Source organism: Dromiciops gliroides, chromosome 3 (genome assembly GCF_019393635.1).
Source record: "Dromiciops gliroides isolate mDroGli1 chromosome 3, mDroGli1.pri, whole genome shotgun sequence".
NCBI classification, from domain to species: domain Eukaryota; kingdom Metazoa; phylum Chordata; class Mammalia; order Microbiotheria; family Microbiotheriidae; genus Dromiciops; species Dromiciops gliroides.
Genome location: NC_057863.1, coordinates 158545949 through 158564460, shown reverse-complemented (window position 1 = coordinate 158564460; position 18512 = coordinate 158545949). Strand labels below are relative to the sequence as shown.

The 18512-nt window shown below is 36.3% G+C and overlaps 1 protein-coding gene and 1 pseudogene across 1 annotated transcript in view; both read right to left on the bottom strand.

The window, feature by feature from the left end:
* TM9SF2 (transmembrane 9 superfamily member 2) overlaps nt 1-18512 on the bottom strand; it is an 80277-nt gene that overhangs the window by 14581 nt on the left and 47184 nt on the right. Inside the window, 6 exon segments of the mRNA XM_043994199.1 lie at nt 1636-1693; nt 3744-3863; nt 6477-6609; nt 11418-11526; nt 12128-12207; nt 17763-17874. Of these exon segments, the coding sequence (XP_043850134.1) occupies nt 1636-1693; nt 3744-3863; nt 6477-6609; nt 11418-11526; nt 12128-12207; nt 17763-17874 (612 nt within the window).
* LOC122745958 lies at nt 15314-17451 on the bottom strand (annotated as a pseudogene).

The following is an 18512-nucleotide window of genomic DNA, read 5'->3' as shown; positions in this document are numbered from 1 at the left end:
CCAAGATCCCCCAAACTTACTAACAAAAACTGCTGAGACAGCTAGAAAGCTGTAAAAACCAAAGCTCAGACCATAGACTAAGCCTGAAATGGAGATATGACTTGCATATAAAAGATGACATAATGAAAAATTAGAGAAGCAAGCAGAGAAATATCTTTTCAACTATAAGAGAAGAGTTTATAACCAAAGAAGAAAGCAAAATAAAAGAGACAAAATGGGTAATTTTGATCACATAAAATTAAAGTTTCTGAAACAAAATAAATCAGTGGCAGTTAAAATTATAAGGAAAATAATTAACTGAGGAAAAATATTTTGGCACAACTTTCTCTAATAAAAGTCTGATAATCTAAGATATATAAAGAAATGATTCAGGCGCAGCTAGGTGGCGCAGTGGATAGAGCATCAGCCCTGGAGTCAGGAGTACCTGAGTTCAAATCCAGCCTCAGACACTTAACACTAGCTGTGTCACCCTGGGCAAGTCACTCAACCCCAACTGCCTCACTTTAAAAAAAAAGATTCAAATATATGAGAATAACAGTCATTTCCCAAGAGACAAATAATCAAAGCATATGAACAATCAGTTTTCAAGGTAAGAAGTCCAAGATATCAAAAGGCATATGAAAATGAAACAAATAATTAAGGACCAATAGCAGCAATGGTTTTTTTGTGAAAGTAAAAAACTCAAAACAAAGAGGCATATCAGTTAGAGAATGGCTGAGGAGATTATGGTATATAATTTTTATTTATTTTATTTATGGTATTTTTTTTTTTTGCAGGCAATGGGGTTAAGTGACTTGCCCAGGGTCACACAGCTAGTAAGTGTCAAGTGTCTGAGGCCGCATTTGAACTCAAGTACTCCTGAATCCAGGGCCGGTGCTTTATCCACTGCACTACCTAGCTGCCCCTATGGTATATAAATGTAATGGAATATTATTGTGCTATAAAATGACAAAATGGATGGACTCCTAGAAAGCTAGAATGACTTGATTGTATGAAATGATGCAGAGTGAAGTAAGCAGAATACCCCCCCACAAAGTATATCAAAAACATCAATACTGTAAAGATAAATTGTGAAAAATCTCATCAATGAATACAGTGACCAAATACAATTTCAAAGAACAGATCATAGGCTCAAGATGAAGAATTAGGAACATAAGTTTGGACCATGGTCAACGTGGGGATTTGTTTTGTTTAACTATGGGTATTTTTTATAAAGGTTATTGCCCTGCCTTGCCACTCCTCTCTGACATTGAGCAGGAAGCAGAATTGCAGGAGTCCCTACAGCATTGCCAAAAAGAAAAAAAAAATCAGATGGTCAATGAAAAAAAAAATTTAATACACAGGAGAGAAAAGAAGGAAAATTGAAGGAAATAATAAGCAGGACAGCTTTCAAATTTATACAATGAATTTATTATATATTTAAAAGTAAGTGCAAGGTGCTCATAATAGTTTCATAGTTTCTTGAACAATTCATTCTGTTCTACTTTTTATATGAAATGCTAATTTTATTTGGTGTTTTTGTTCATAAGAAAGGGAAAGGTTTTATTAAAAAGTTTTTAATAATAAGCAGATCCTGCTCCACCCTTTTTAACTTGCTTATTATAGACAAAGATGACTGGAGAAAGATTCACTTACCCAGGACAAAGAAATGATGTTAGTAGTACATTTGTTTTCCATTTCTCACCACCAAATGCTATAGAAGTAAATAAAATGGTAGAACAGTCTTTTTAAAAAGGGAACACAACATACAAGTCTTTTAATATTACTTTTACTATTAAACAAAGTACCAAAGCCACACAAGAATATCCTTAGTAAAAAACATTTTGCTTCCCTACCAAGAGAGGGTTCAAAGTGGGAAGAGCCTGAAAGTTCTACACTGGGGCTCATTTATACTTTAGGCATTTTTATTTCAAATATCATACGAAGTCTAAGATCTAGAATGGAAAGGGGTCAACGTGTGTGTGTGTGTGTGTGTGTGTGTGTGTGTGTGTGTGTGTGTGTGTGTGTGTGTGTTAGGATAGCACTAAGCAAAGCTCATAGTTCTGTTCTGCCTAAGGATATGCCATGTCCTTAAAGCAGATTTTGTCAGGTTACCCAAGAATCTATCATAAGTGAATTTAGAATGTGTGAAGTTGTTAAAGATTACAAGAATTGAAGAATATCTATCTGATAGAACAAAAGAACATGGGGAAAGCTCAGCTGCCTTCAATTCCTCTTTCTCAGAACTTAAGTCTACTTGGTTCAACCTATAACTTTACAGAAATCATTTCTATAATATCTCAGATAAATCTATTTTAAAAGCCTTAATTATTACAAGTTTTACCTTATATCACACCTAAATCTGCCTCTAATTCCCACCCATTATTTCTCCTATTTCTGCCTTCTGGGGGCCAAGAACAATAAGTGCAATCCCTCAACATTATGGTCATCAGAATACTTTAAAGGTTGCTATAATGTTCCTCCATTAAATTTAATCAGGTACTTTTAAAATACAGATACTGCTTAAAGGACAAGGATCAGAGAAAGAGTTTGTTATGACCAGATCAGTATAGCACCAGTATAATCTAGGAAATGGTTATGTCTTCATTGGATAGAAAATTATGTTGTGATAGGATTATACCTACAGTATATTATTTTAGTCATGCCAACCTTAGCCAAGATCAAAATTCTAAAAGATAAGCTGTTTTCTCTTATCTTGAAATAATCATTCCACTGACATGAATAAAACTGTATGATAGGTTTAAGTGCGGGAAAAATATTACAAGTAATTTACAATTACACTTGGTGGTTTAATTATGGACTTTAATTTTTCTATATAAATGAAAAGCATGTTAATCCTTGAGAAGTAAATTTTACTATCAAAAAATTTTTAAAAATCTAATGCTTAAAAAATTTGTCAATAGGAATATGAAATGAAACATATCATATTTACATTTTGATATCAAAGCCCAAATGAAACATTTTAACATGTTTGTTTTGAAAAAGCCTACAGAGAAAAACCACAAAGTACTCATTCTAAAAATCTAATCAAAATGGCCCCAGAATGGGGCAGCTAGGTGGCGCAGTGGATAAAGCACCGGCCCTGGAGTCAGGAGTACCTGGGTTCGGATCCGGCCTCAGACACTTAACACTTACTAGCTGTGTGACCCTGGGCAAGTCACTTGACCCCAACTGCCTCACTAAAAACAAAAAACAAAAAACAAAAAAACCTTCTGGGACACCCTGTATTTAACTTCTGGTTGCTGGAGAAAATTTTAACCTTTATCTTTTATTATCCTCTGAAAGATAACTCATAATTTAACCTTTTATTTCCTTGTGCAGGTAGGTATATTCTCAAATTTAAACATACTAATTTGGGGATGATAACTTTTTAATTTTTAAAAAATTAATAGAGTTTCTATAAATACTGGGTTTCTACAAATACTGTTTAGAAAGATTTCACTTAACACAGAAAAAGCTAAAAAGTTGAGCAGCTAAAACTTAACATATCAGGTGTTACTGCCAACAGAAGATCCATCAGAAAAAAGACAAAGCAGCCCCGCAATTAGAATGTAAATCAATGGAAAGAGAACTAGTTATCTCTTATTAACAATTTATTATCATACAACTTTTAAAGGACAAAGTTGCATGCCAAAATATTTCCACATTATTCTTAGAGCAAACCATACAAATCTATAAAGGAAACATTATGAGTCTGTCCTAATGAATTTATGCATCTGTTATTTTAAACAGCTTTCACTTACATTTATAGAACCTGGCAGCAACATAACCTGCTGGAGTTCCAAGCAGCACCCACAGGACCACAGCACATGTCATAAGAGCTCCTCTGTTAGCAGGTGACAAAAATCCCAGACAAGCAAAAACTAAAGGCAAAAAAATTAATCTGTTAAACATCAAAGTGTGAATTACCCAGTTTACTTAGCTGTTAATTGGTAAAACTGACGATCCATTTATACAAAAAGGGGAAAGAATTAGAGGAGCTAACAAAGTCCACACTATGCCAGAAAGCTGTGCTCAAGCTACCTGTTTAGATGATGTTCCATCCCATAAAGCAAGACGGCTGTTTGCTGAGGGTTCCTTGTCACAGACAAAACCATGCTTGGTCATCCCCCTATGTCAAGGGTAGCCTGATTGAGACTTAATGGTCAATATAAATGGTATCAATGCTCTAATTAAAAGTAGTATTTCCTTTAAAGGAACTGAAAGTTACAATGCAGAGACACATGAGGGCACTCTAACCAATACTTAATCAAGGAAAAAACCCACTTTCATAGTAACATGAAAATGTTGAAAAAGATCATTGCTTTAATAATAAAGATGGCTAGCATATGCATAGGCCTTTTAAGATTTACACAGAGCTCTACATATAAAAGACGATGGTGAGCCCTACAGTCCTGTGTTAACCACTATGGTAACGGAGATTAGTCAGAATTCCTTCAAGACTCAAATCAAGCACTCCCTTCGACACAGAGCCTTTCCTGTTTCCCCAAGTACTAGTCTTTGCCCCCTGGCCCCTCCACCAGCTTGAGTTTATTTATGTATTCTGAATATACTTATGTATGTATAGGGTGTCTTCCATGATAGAGCAGGAGTTGCCTGAAAGCAGCAGCAGGTAAATTATTGTCTTTGCGTGCCCAGCAGCTAGCATAGTGCCTGGCACACCGTAGACACTTAATGAATGCTGAGTTGTTTCTAAGAGACACTACTAACTAATCTGAGAACCTGGTAACGGCTAACAGAAAACAGTAACTCAGCAGTACCCATTCAATGAACTGATTGTGGTAGTCAGAAAATCCCAAACCAAGACATTTCCTGCTCTCTTGTCAGCTTTCCCCCATGTTTAGAAGAGAGACAGAAGGGGCTTCTCATACAGGGGTCAAACAGCAAGTCTGAGGAAAATGACTAGATGGATGCATAACAGACCCCAAACTTTCCTTATACCCCATTCTCTAACATATGACCTTGATGAGGAAAATAAAGGAAAGGAATGAAAGTAACATTTCAAAGCAGGAGAAATGTGTCTTGAACATTCTACCCCCTTCATTTCTTCACCACCAGCCCTCCAGTACCCTCCTATGAGCCTTCCGGCTGTCTCAATGCCTCCACACCCACCCTGATATCCCACCTTTCTTCTGATATAATATTCCAAAATTGCCTCTCCCAACTCCTTACCTAACCCTGACACACACATTCTTCTGCCCAGATAAAACAAATCGCCTTCTATTCCCACACTTTGGTGATTTCAGTGAGGTGTCTGGTTGAACCATTTTCTCAAGGGTATTCATTTTTTAAAAGGATGCTAGGTGTACACATTATATTGATCTCCAGGGAGAGTTTCAAGGCAAGATGGAGGAGAGATTTAGAGAGAATAAAAATTTTAATTATTAAAGCTAAGAATCCTTCACAGGCTGGAAAGTGAAAGAAGCTGGGCTACCTGTGTCTCCCTGGGCTAAGGGGCTCAAAAATTTTTAAAGGAATATCTTAGCAATTTCCTTATTATGTCCCATTTCTCTCAGAAATGGTTTCCTGATCTTCACTCCTACCTTCTCTTCAGTCTTTCTGTTCTCCCTGAGACCCAATCTCCAGTCTTTTCCCAACTTGGAGCCTGGATGTTATAAAACTTCAAGAGGGATCCAACCCTGGAAAATTCATACCTCACTACATCCTTACTATAAGGAAAAGTCAAACTGACTACAGTTTACCTGTTGAGAATGAGTGGGATTATAGCCCTTTCTAAATCAATAACTATTAAATTTGTTCATATATGTTGAATCTTATAGCTTAGGTAGGTAGGTACACACAAAATAGAATACTGGGAGCAGAATCTGGAATGTCTATGTTCAAATCCTGCCTCAGATACTTACTAGCTGTTTGACCCTAAACAAGTCACTTAATCTCCGCTTGTTTTAGTTTCCTCAACTATAAAATGGGGATGAGAGCAATCCCAGAGTTTATGTGAGGATCAAATAAGATAGTATTTATAAAGTACTTATTAGCACGTGCCTAGTGCAGAATAGGCTCCATATAAATACTAGTTATTACTATTATTATTAGTCATTATTTGTTCATAATTTAAAATAAAAGGAAACACTGGTTCCCACCACAGAGAACAGCACTGAGCACTTAAACTACTTCTGTTCAGTTTAGAGATTAGAGACTGGGAATTCAAAGAGACCACAGGGGCCATGATGGCCAAACCCTGCAATTTGCAAGAAATGAAACTTATGGGTCTTAAAGATTAACCGAAAAGTCAGGCAAAAAAGATAAAAAAGAAAAAGCAGAGCTAGAATTTAAAGTCATTTTTAATGACTCTAAATCCTGTAAACTTTCTTTCAAACTGTGTTTTCTCTCTGGAACTCAAGGCTACAGGAAGAGTTTTAGGTCAACCAGTTCAATTCTGTCATTTAGCAAGTTGTTTTTCACATAAATATTCAGTAAAACATTTCTCATGTTCTTTCTTTTTCCTTAATACTTACATAAAGTCACAAAAGTCATAATTAAAATCTGTGTCCCTGATCCCAGAAAGACTGACAGCAGCATTCCTTTTCTTGGAGGACGGAATATATCACCATGAACCAATTTCCAGCCAAATTCTTCCTGAGCATCTTCCTAGGAAACAAATACAATAAGTGTTAAACTTGCAAAAAAAGATCTCTCAATTCAGTGCCCAAATAATATAAATTAAGAAACAAAAATAATTAACAGTTTTAGTTATTCCAAATTTGGAAGCAACAAAATCTCAACTAGGGATAAACACTGAGAAACTTTGATTAATTTTGCAGTCAGAACTGTGATTTTAAATAAAATGTGGTTATAGAAGAAACCTATTAAAGATGATCTCCAAATAATTAGTAATTAAAGAAATGCAAATTAAAGAAACTTTGAGGTTCTACTTCACACTCATCAAATTAGCAAAGATAACCCCCCCCAAAAAAAAAATCAAAGAAAATTACAAATGTTTGAAAGTCTATAAAAATCCAGGCACATTACTGCATTGTGAATTGGTCTGGCCATTCTGAAAAATAGTTTGGTATTATATCTAAACTTACTAATGTTAAGGGCTAAAATTCTAGCTAAACTGTCTAAAATATCTAGTGAGTGGTCGTCAATAAATTATAAGCTTTAGCAAGAATTAGACTTTTAAGCATTTATTAAGGAGAATAAGAATTTGATAAAGAGAGAAGAAAGGCCTAGATTCCTATCTATTAAAGGGAAAGCGTATTTCTAGCTGCCTTCTCCACCAGCATCCCCAGGAAAAAGAGTCAGAGGGAGCGCCAGTCTCTTCCTTCCTCCTCCCACTACCCAACGTCACTTCCTGATGCCAAAGAAAAGACTCCTGGTCTTCCCTCAAAGACCTTCGCTTCATGGGTGGAACTCTTCTACAGTAAGTCTCCAGCAGGTGGCATCATTCCAACCGTTACACTAAGCTGGGCATACTTTTTGACTGAGGCCATTACTAGGTCTATACCCCGAAAAGATCAAATAAAGAAAACACCTATGACAAAAATATGTATGGTGGCTCTTTTTGTGGTGGTAAAGAACTTGAAAATAAGGGCATAGCTACCAAGAGGGTATTAATGCAATGGATTATTATTGCGCTTTAAGGAAATGATGAAAGAGAAAACTGGGAATATTTATAATAAATTGATACAGAGTTCATGCAAGTGAGCAGAAGCAGAACAGTTTACATAGTTAACAACATTATAAACAAAACAACTTTGAAAGACTTAAGAATTCTGATGCAATGAACAACCAAGATTCTAAAGGACCACTGTTGAAGCATCCTACCCTCCTCCCAAAAGAGAGTTGAGAGGTCCAAGGTATAGACAGACATATATTCTTATACATAGCCAATGCAGCAATTTGTTTTACCTGATTATGTAATTTATTTAAAACGGTTTATTTTTTCATTTTTTTAATGATGGGGAAAAAATGGAAAGGAAAATGTTAAGTGAATAACAAAAAAAGAAAACCTATAGGTTATAATCAAGGCTAAAGTTGGAAAAATGAACTGTTAGAAGATATACTTGAATAGAGCACTGGCCCTGGATTCAGGAGTACCTAAGTTCAAATCCAGCCTCAGACACTTAACACTTACTAGCTGTGTGACCCTGGGCAAGTCACTTAATCCCAACCGCCTCACTTAAAAAAAAAAAGAAGATATACTTAATGTCCAATGTGGTACATCCAGAGAAAGGACTATGGAGTCTGAATGCAGATTGAGGTAAACTATTTTCATTTTTTTGTTTTTTCTTTCTCGTGGTTTTCCCCTTTGGTTCTAATTTTTTACATGTATAATCTATATCAGATTGCTTGCTGTCTTGGGGAGGAGGGGAGGGAAGAAAAATTTGGAACTCAAAATATTACAAAAATGAAAGTTGAAGGTGGCGACATGGTGCAGTGGATAGAGCACCGGCCCTGGAGTCAGGAGGACCTGAGTTCAAATCTGGCCTCAGACACTTAACACTTACTAGCTGTGTGACCCCAGGCAAGTCACTTAACCCCAAGTGCCTCACTAAAAAAAAAAAAAAAAAAAAGAAAGTTGGAAACTATCTTTACATGTAATTGGGGAAAAATAAAACACCTTAATAGTGTTACTATTACTTGCAAAATGAACGAATGAATGAACGGATGGATGGATGTGCGATGTGGTGAAAGTGTGGTTTCATGATGAAGAACCAAAGGATATGTCCAAATCTCATGAATGTAATGCCAATTGTATAAAACAAGCATTTGCAATAAGAAGACATATTGCCTACTAAAACATTTAAAAAATATGTATAAAGTTGTAAGTTGGGAGGCAAGTAGGTGGTGCAATGAAAAGGACACAAGGCTTGGAGCCAGGAAGAGCTGACTTCAAATCCAGGTTCATACACTTACTAGCATTTCTGCTCTGGGCAAGTCACTTAACCTGTTGGCCTCCGTTCCACATCCATAAAATAGGAATAATAATAAAAGTGCCTACTTCCCAAGGTTTTTAGGAGGATCAAATGAGATAACATTTGTAAAGCATTTTGCAATTCTCAAAGTACTATATAAATGCTAGCTAGCTATTATTGTAAGATTTATTGTATACCAATAAATTTATTTTACTTTTCCCCTAAATAAAAGAGATGATTTATTTATTTTGCCAATCCTATTTACTTTAATAGAATTTTATCATTTAACACAGTCATTTAATTTTTACATAAATTTCATTCTTTTGCAGCTCAGTTTTGATTAAAATGCAAAATATCTAGAAGTAAACAAAATATATTATCTTCCAAATCTTGCTACTTCTATGAAGGAAAGTGTGGAAGAGGCTACATAGCAAAGTGAAGGTCTACAAAGCCACTGTACTGACTTCACTGCTGTATGCCCGTGAAACCTGGACAGTATAACTAGCTCCATACCAAGAAAATTAAACCACTTCTATTTGAATTGTCTTAGGAAGATTCTGAAGATTACCTGGCAAGATAAGGTTCTGGACACTGAGGTTCTCTCTCGAGCTTAGCTGCCAAGCAAACTCTACTGGAGAGAGCAATTCCAGTGGGCTGGCCAACCCAAATGCCAAACGTATGTTTACCTAATAATCATTTTATGGAGAACTTGCAAAAGACAAGCACTCAGAAGTGGTACAAAGACACTTTCAAAGTCTCTCTGAAGAAATTTTCTATTGCCTGTGAGACATGAGATGCTGGCATTGGACCACCTGGGCCAGGTGTGCTTACATCAAAGAAGGTGCTGTGCTCCATGAGCAAAGCAGAACCACAATAGCACAAAGTAAACATGAGATATGCAAATCTAGAGACACCTCCACCCCAAATGTTCAAATGGACTATTTGTACCCAATCTGAAGGAGGACTTTCTGAGTTCGTATTGGACTAATCAGCCAGAGATGAACACACTGCACCTTGACCCCAACATTGCGATGTCACTGGTCCTGTTCAAGTACAAAGGATGAACAACAACTTCAAGGAAATATATTAAATAGCTATTAAGACTTAGCTGGAAAAAAAAGAGGGGGGGCAGGAAGCAAGGTGGCACAGTGGATAAAGCACTGGCCCTGGATTCAGGAGGACCTGAGTTCAAATCCAGCCTCGGACACTTAACACTTACTAGCTGTGTGACCCTGGGCAAGTCACTTAAACTTCACTGCCCCATCAAAAAAAAAAAAAAAAGGCTTTAAGAAACAGAATCAAGACAAAGCAAGAATATATGGGAAATCCCTGATATAAGAAACTTCTTGCTAAATTCAGTGTAGAGTTTCAGCAACTGTCCAAAAAAAAAGTATAGAAAAGGAGGGATACATAACAACTTATTCTCTAAATGGGCTGAAGCAAAATACTTTGGGCCAAGATTTATAGGGGCAGGTGGTGGGTGTAACAAGAAAGCTAGAGTTAAAAAATGTTTTATGAACCTTCTTAAGAGAAAATGAATTAGAGAAAAGAATCATGAGAACATGGATATTCTGGGATGTTCTGGGAAAGCAAAAATAAGGAAGTCTATAAATGTGTAAAAATATAAGGAAAACTAGGCATAAGGGTGACATGCATTACAGAAAAGAAGATAAAATGAATAAAAGCAAAACAATGAAAATTTAAGTCCATAAACAACTTTCTATGAAATTCATTCTGTTAATTCAGACTCAGGGAAAAAACTTTTACATGTTTCATGTGTAAAACACATACTAATTTTCAGTGAAGATAAATGAAAAAGTATGAGACATATTTTGAGTGCACCAAAAGAAAAGCAACATAAAACCATATAAACTTAATATTCAACCTGCTTTGAGTGTCTATTTTCACTCTAACATGTTTCAGAAACAGGGTCTAGAAACTGGCACAGATGATGACAGGGACTTTTTAAAAAGAGTAAAGCTGTGACTGCTCCTGATAGTTATTTTTTCCCCAATAAGCTAATGTAACAGGGTTTATATAGAACTAATCTATGCTTTTTAAAATATTCTGGCTCAAAGAGGGACTAACATACATACTCAATTAGGTATAGTAATATATTTTTGCCATGAGGGAGGGGAAGGAGATAAGGAGGCAGGGGGAGAAGAGGGGAAGGCGGGAAGGGTAGATTGGGGGAGAGAGCAGTAAAAAACAAAACACTTTTGAGGAAGGTGAAGATGTTCTGCATTACTGCCCAAGTATGACATATTGAATTGCTTGATTTCATAGGGAGGGAGGAAGAAAAATTTAGAACATAAAATATTCTGTAAGATATTGTGGACTTTGAAATACTAGACACTCCCACATAAATATAATTGTATGTTCTGAAGATTCAAAATACTACAAAGTATAAATTCATGAGTACAACCTAAAATAAAGTTCTTACTAAATAATAGGCAAAAATAGGTTTCATATTTTTTAAAGTAAAAATGAAAAATATCTAAAAAACTATATAGATATTGGTAGAATGTTTTTACTTACAGTTGAATCCATCTGATTATATCTTGCAATGTCTTTATGAAGTGTTCTTAACATAATCATAGCTACCATTCCAGATAAGAAGAGAACGATCACCAGGGAATTCATTATGCTACAAGAAGAATAAGTACTTTAATTATTAATCTCACAAATTGGTTACTCTTCATAATATTGAAACAGGCTCTAGAGAAGGGGGCCATTAGGTATTGAAAGTACATCTTAAACCCAGGTCTTCTTGGTTTTGAGGCCAATTCTCCATTCACTACATCTGCTGCCTCTAAGTCAAATTATTCTTAAATCTTTTTTGTGTCATTGGCCCCTTTAGTTTGGTAAAGCCTAGAGACCCCTTCTCAGAATAATGTTTTTAAATGCATAGAATAAAATAAATAGGATTACAAATGACTAATTATATTGAATACAATTATCAAAAAATTAAAAAAATCAAATCCACAGGTTCCCCATGCACATACTTGAAATCAGATGTGAGGTTAAAAACCCCAGGAAAAGTAAAAAAGGGGGGGGGGGGGGAGAACAAAATGAAGAAAGGAGGTGACTATCTGCAATCATGGAAGCTTTTTGAAGCAAATACAGATACAGGAAAGAGTCATAAATTAAGAAACAAGAGCAGAAAAGAAAAGCATTATAAGATTAGGGGATGATATGTGCAAAGGCTGAAATAAGCAGGATATAAGAATATAGCTCTGCTCTCTCACCTAAACCACTGAATGTGGGTATGAGGCATGGATTCCAAAATATAGTCCCATCTGGAAGCCCATCTAATTTTGTCTTGTTCCTGGGGAGGGGAAATAAAATACAAATAGCTAAAAGCAAAAGTACATTCAGAAAACTGCAAAAAAAAAAAAAAAAATTTGAGGAAGGACACAAAGCACACATAATGACAAATCATCACATTGGTGGCAAAAATGCTGAAGTGGGTTATCAGGAGACCTATGTTCAAATTCCACCTATAATATTTTTAGCTATATCACTTAACCTCCTCTAGCCTCAGTTTCCTCATCTGTAAAATGAATGGGGATGCTATTACTTGCAAAATGTAATTCTTCTGACTCAAAGAAAGGTGTTTATGAGTTGCTATAGTTGAAAAAAATTTATTATCTTGCAGCCAATGAGGGAACAAGCTCCTCTGCCCCTAGCTATCTAAGTTGGTCCAGATAATAAACTTAAGTCTGTATTTACACTTGAAACTATTCTAACCTGGTGGGAAGGACCTTCCAGAATTAATGCTTTTTTGGCATCGTTTTCAAGAACAGGGAGATACCTCCATGCCATAACGAAGGACTAGAGTAGCACTTTCATGGAGAAATAAGCATGACACAAGACATATATACACTGAAATGAAATAATAGAATCTCAGAGCTGGAAATAAATTTAGTCCCTATCAGGAAGGAAGGAATCAAGCATTCATTCATTCTGGTGGGGCAATGAGGGTTAAGTAACTTGCCCAAGATCACACAGCTAGTAAGAGTCAAGTGTCTGAGGCCGCATTTGAATTCAGGTCCTCCTGAATCCAGGGCCAGTGCTTTTATCCACTGCACCATCTAGCTGCCCCCAAATCAAGCATTTATTAAGCAACTCTTCTGCACCAGGCACTGACTGTGCTAAGCTCTTTACAATATCTCACAGCAACCCTTTTGAGGAAACTGAGGCAGACAGGCTTAAAGTGACTTGCCTAAAGTCACACAGCTCCTAAGTGTCAGAGGACATATCTGAACTCAGGTCTTCCTGACTCCAAGGACAGCGTTTTGTGTGATCTAGTCACCTAGAAACTAAAGTTCAGAAAGGTTCAGATTTGGCAAAGATCACAAAGGTAGCTTAGTAACAGAATAAAGATTAGAACCAAGTCTTCTACTGGCCAATCTTTACTTTCTTCCTATATAAATGCTATGTGTCAATGTTAATAAACAACATAGAAAAGATAATAAATAAAATCTCTGGTAATAATTCCCAGGATAAAAGGTTTCTTTTGAATGGGAATTGTAAATACATGAAAAGTAAAGTCTGTAAATTAATTTTACATATTTTCAGGTTACATGAACGTGGCTGTTAACCTTCATAAAGCTCAAGTTTAATGAAACTTAAAGAGAATTATCATTGGTTTCTACAGCAAAAGATAATACTACAAAAGACATTAAAATGTTTCACTGCCAAAAAAAAAGTTTCATTGTTGGAATGTTATACAATCTATATCTACCAAACTGTACTTTCTAATTAGAAGAACTTGAGCTATAATGCTGTGCAAGTTAGAAAATTTTTATTAAGTTATATTCTGAGGTTTAAATGAAATGAAAACGTTGAGTCTACAGAGTACTCATAAACTAAAATTTGAGAAATTATCAATTCTTTTTTGTTGTTTTGAAGAATTTTAATGCAATCAGTTTTCTTAGAGGAAGGTAACTTATAGAATATTTTGAATTACACCAATGGAAGTCAATTTTATTTGAGTTTATGTGTAATGTGGAAATAACACCTACATGAAAAGCATGCCTTGTAGTACAAACATGTTTTGTTGTAAACAATTTATTTGATATGCACTGTTTTGAAATTAATGACTTAAGTGTACTCCTAAGTCCTTTGCTATAGTTGAAGTTAACTTGTTAATTTTTATGTAAACTCATTTGCATATCATAGGTCACCTTCTTATGAAAAGTATTCTGTAATCTGTTTTATGTGAGGATTAGGTCTTCATCTGTGTCTGATCCTCCAGAGGGCATTGATTAATTGAATTGAATTGTAATTACTTTAAATAAGGGGTATTTAGATTTGGACATCTAAAATACTCAACAATTTTTAAAAATTGTAAAGAACTGAGTCAAATGATTTTTTTGGGGGAAAAACATTAAAGCCAAATGAACATATATGTAATTTGGAAAGGTTTAAGAATTTAAATGCCTCTCCTTCCATGTGGCAGTTTCTGCTATAGGGGAAGGGAAGAATCTGCTAACAACTAGTTCCTAAGTGTAATAAGGTTTATTAAAAATCTGTTATATACTACCACTTTTAAAATCTTTTATAGTGGAATAGTTTAAAATCAGGATAGGGAGTAGCTAGGTGGTACAGTGGATAAAGCACCGGCCCTGGACCCAGGAGGACCTGAGTTCAAATCCGACCTCAGACACTTGACACTTACTAAGCTGTGTGACTCTGGGCAAATCACTTAACCCTCACTGCCCCACAAAAAAAAGAAAAAGAAAAAGAAAAAGGAAATTAAAAAAATAAAATAAAATCAGGATAGATTTTAAGCTGGTTTTTTTTTTTTTTAGTTTTTTTTAGTGAGGCAATTGGGGTTAAGTGACTTGCCCAGGGTCACACAGCTAGTAAGTGTCAAGTGTCTGAGGCCGGATTTGAACTCAGGTACTCCTGACTCCAGGGCCGGTGCTCTATCCACTGCGCCACCTAGCTGCCCCAATTTTAAGCTGTTTTAAGAAGGGAATATACTATTATATGAAATATTTTCTAATCTGTTCCCAGTACACAATTTGGGATTATTAGATTTATACTTCCCATCCTGAGTCTTTGTTGTCTGTTATTAAACACTTTAAGCAAAGTCATTTGTGTAATATTGAATTTAGGGATGAAAAACCATCTATTTAGCATAAGTACTAGTAGTATCAAGATAAGATGTGATTTATCTGAAATGAGTTTGTTTTTAATGCAGGATCCTGGAGTTCCTAGATTCTCTCTTGGTTGGCCCCCTTTCTCCCTATAGTAATATTGGTTCTTGTCATTTTGATTGTTGGCCCCTGCCTCTTCAAAGTGATTAAGTTTGTTTCTTCTAGGATCAAAGCCCTACACCTTCAACTAGTGGTTACTGATGTTGCTAAGACTTGTCTTGGCCAGGTCCATGTTAACTTCTACTGCCAATGTCCACAGGGCCAGCTCTACATCCCTTCACAGCTGGAAGTAGTCACTGAAGAATGACCTTCACCCCTCTTCCTTTTGTTAACCTGTTCTACAGGGATTTTAAGACGTTTTGCTCTGTCTTCCACAGTCTCACTATTAGCTGAAATGATGTCCATACTTTTGGCAATAGCTTTGGGGGGTGACTGGATGATCACCTGTCACCATGATAACCTTGATGCCAACACTGTAGCATTTCGTGACCACATTAGGGAGAGTTGATCGAGGAGGATCAATCATTGATATCAGCCCCACAAAGCAGAGGTCAGAGGTAGGAAAGTTCATGATCTCTATGTCAAAGGAATAGGTATCCAGAAACCAATTTTCTGGAAGGTAGAGCTGACAGAAACCCAGCACTCTCTCCCCTAAGCCTCCCAGCTCCATGTATGCAGTTTGGAAGGCCTCTGCTGTACTTTCATCAAAAGGTTGCTCCTGGCCATTGATCATGATGGTGCTGCATTTCTCCAGGATGGTCTCCGGGGCTCCTTTTACCACCAGTAGGACACGCTTGTCACTGGGGTCATCTGTCTCATGGATGGAGAGCTAGAATTTATTGAAAGAGTTAAAAGGGATTTCAGCCACTTTTCTGTTTCTTTTTCTTCTTTCCATCACATCACCCATGATGACTTCTGAGAACTTCAGGAGGGCAGCTTCTGAGACATCTCCCATTACCATTTTGGGACATAGAAGTGGCTGACTTCATGATGGGCACACTTTCCTCTCCTGGTCTGAACTCGGCTGAGTTGCACAGTGTTACAATCTTGGATAAGCAGGTCCAAGTTGCAGAACTTTGGTGAAAGATTGGGACTTTCTGATGTTTACTTTTATCAGCCTGATAGATCTGACTACAGATGGGCTACAGTCATTCTGTTTTGTGTTAAGGCCCCAGTCTTGTCAGAGCAGATGTTGGAGGCAGAGCTCAGAGTTTGCACTGCTTCCAGGTTCTTCATCAGACAATTCTTGGCCATCCGTTTTGCTGTCAGTGACAAACTCACAGTGACAGCAGCCACTAGACCCTTTGGCACATTGGCCAAAATGATGCCAATGAGGAAGAGGACAGCATCTAGGACTCTGTATTTCATGCATATTGCAATAATGAAGAACACAATACCAATAGAAACAGCTACCCCTGCTACAATCTGGACAAAGTGCTTAATTTCAATGCCAAGTGGCATCTTCTCATGCCCAACAGATGAAGCCAGTAAGGCAATTCTTCCAATGATGGTGCAGTCACCTGTGTTGATAGCCATTCCAGTTGCTGATCTTTCCAGGCAGATTGTAAAGTAAAAACCAATGTCCTTTGTCTCCAAAGGACTCTCATGGGAAAAAGCACAAGAGCAAGACTGAGGTTCTGATTTCCAGTTAAGAGATGAATTATACACCTTACATTCCTGTGAGGCCAGGATCCTAATATCAGCAGGAATTTAATCTCTACAATATCTCCCTTTTAAATAAATCCCTTTTAACTCCTTCAATAAATTCCAGCTTCAATAAAAACCAGTTGCAAAAAAACAAACAACAAAAAAAACCCTAGTTGCTTTGCAAGGATCTCCCTCTTTTCTCCATCTCTGATAACAAAAGCTTTCTGAGGTATCATTTTAGTGAAGCTGGCAATGATGTGGGTGATTTTTTCCTCTTGATAATAAGCAAACATCCCAGTGAGGATGACCACCACAAATAGCACAACACTTAAATAGAGATTATCCATGGAAGCAGACTGGTCCTTTGAAAACTCAAATCAGATATGCAATGCAACAAAGCACCATTTCTGCCCACAAGAAAATGGAGAATCCACCCACGGTTTCTTTCAGGAATTTGATGATTTCTGGAGTTTCTCTGGGTGGAGTAAGGACACTGGGGCCATCCTAAGCCAAGATCTCTGCAGCTTTTGGGCTGGTAAGACCTTGGATGATGTTAGTTCTATACTTCTCTCAGTTTGTGGTCATTCAGATCAAGGTCTTTCTTGAAGTTTTTTCTGATGGTTCTTCTTGCAATGTCTTAGTTGTTCCTTCCTGTTTCTTCTGTCATCACCCTTGTCTGATGTTTCAGTATCTATACTTTCAATGTCTTTTGTTCCACTGACCTCAATAGGGTAAATTTCTGATTTTTCCTTGCCCATGAATGCCAATGGTGAGGGTCTGAGCTGGGGTGATGCTGTGAGGTCCTGGGCTGAGGGAACAGTGACTCAAGGAATTGAGTCACAAGTCAAAGAACTTAGGAGTCAGGTGATCTGGTCACAGAAATTCTCAGGTCCCAGTGGCAAACCCAATATTAGTTACCAGCTGACATCTTGACAGGTTCAGTGTACTGTTCCCTGTTCATTTATTAATTCTTAATAGTTCTGCCATTTGTAAAAGTCAGGTATTTTAGAATAATTTTAAATAATAAAAATTCAAAGTGAAATTTTATATTATAATAAAGCATACTCACTTCAAAACTAACTGAATAAGTATAGGCAATTTTGATTTCTCCAGTAGCCTTATTGCTTATATCCATTGGAATTCCAGTACAGTCAGGTTTATCTATATGTGTATGTTTGAAGCTGTAGAAAGAAAAAAACATTTAGGCAAAATGTTGAGAAAAGTAAGTATTAAAGAATATAATCAGTGAATTTAATAGAGACAAATTTTTGGATAGTTATACATTTGAATGGCACCAAAAAATTTAAGAAAGGTTGAAGTTCTCTTTTCCTAAAGTTAACTAATTTCTTATCATGACATGCATTTCTTTACTGTGAACAGTAATGGCATAATCTTGGGGAAGGTAGTGTGCTTGGCATACATAGCAAATATTTTATATTTATATTTTATCTAAGGATTTCATAAGTGACCAATGAGTGCTTTCCCATGAAGCACCACATGATATTTTTTCAATGTATCTTCAAAAACTAAGATGTAAACACAGGGGGTTTTAGAAATTAAGGTTACCCCATAATAATGGATAAAGTTATCAATACTCTAAATTAAGGTTACCCCTTAATAATGGATAAAATTGTTAATAGTTTTCAAATGAAAAACAATCAAAGCTTCCTGAAGGGGAAAAACAAACAAACAAACAAACAAACCACCAAAGAGCTACCTTCCCTATCTGGCTTTATAATTTGTCATAAAACTTAAAAAACAAAAACAAAAACAAAAAACTGGTACAATTTGTCAGTACCTCAGCTAAGTATCTTCAACT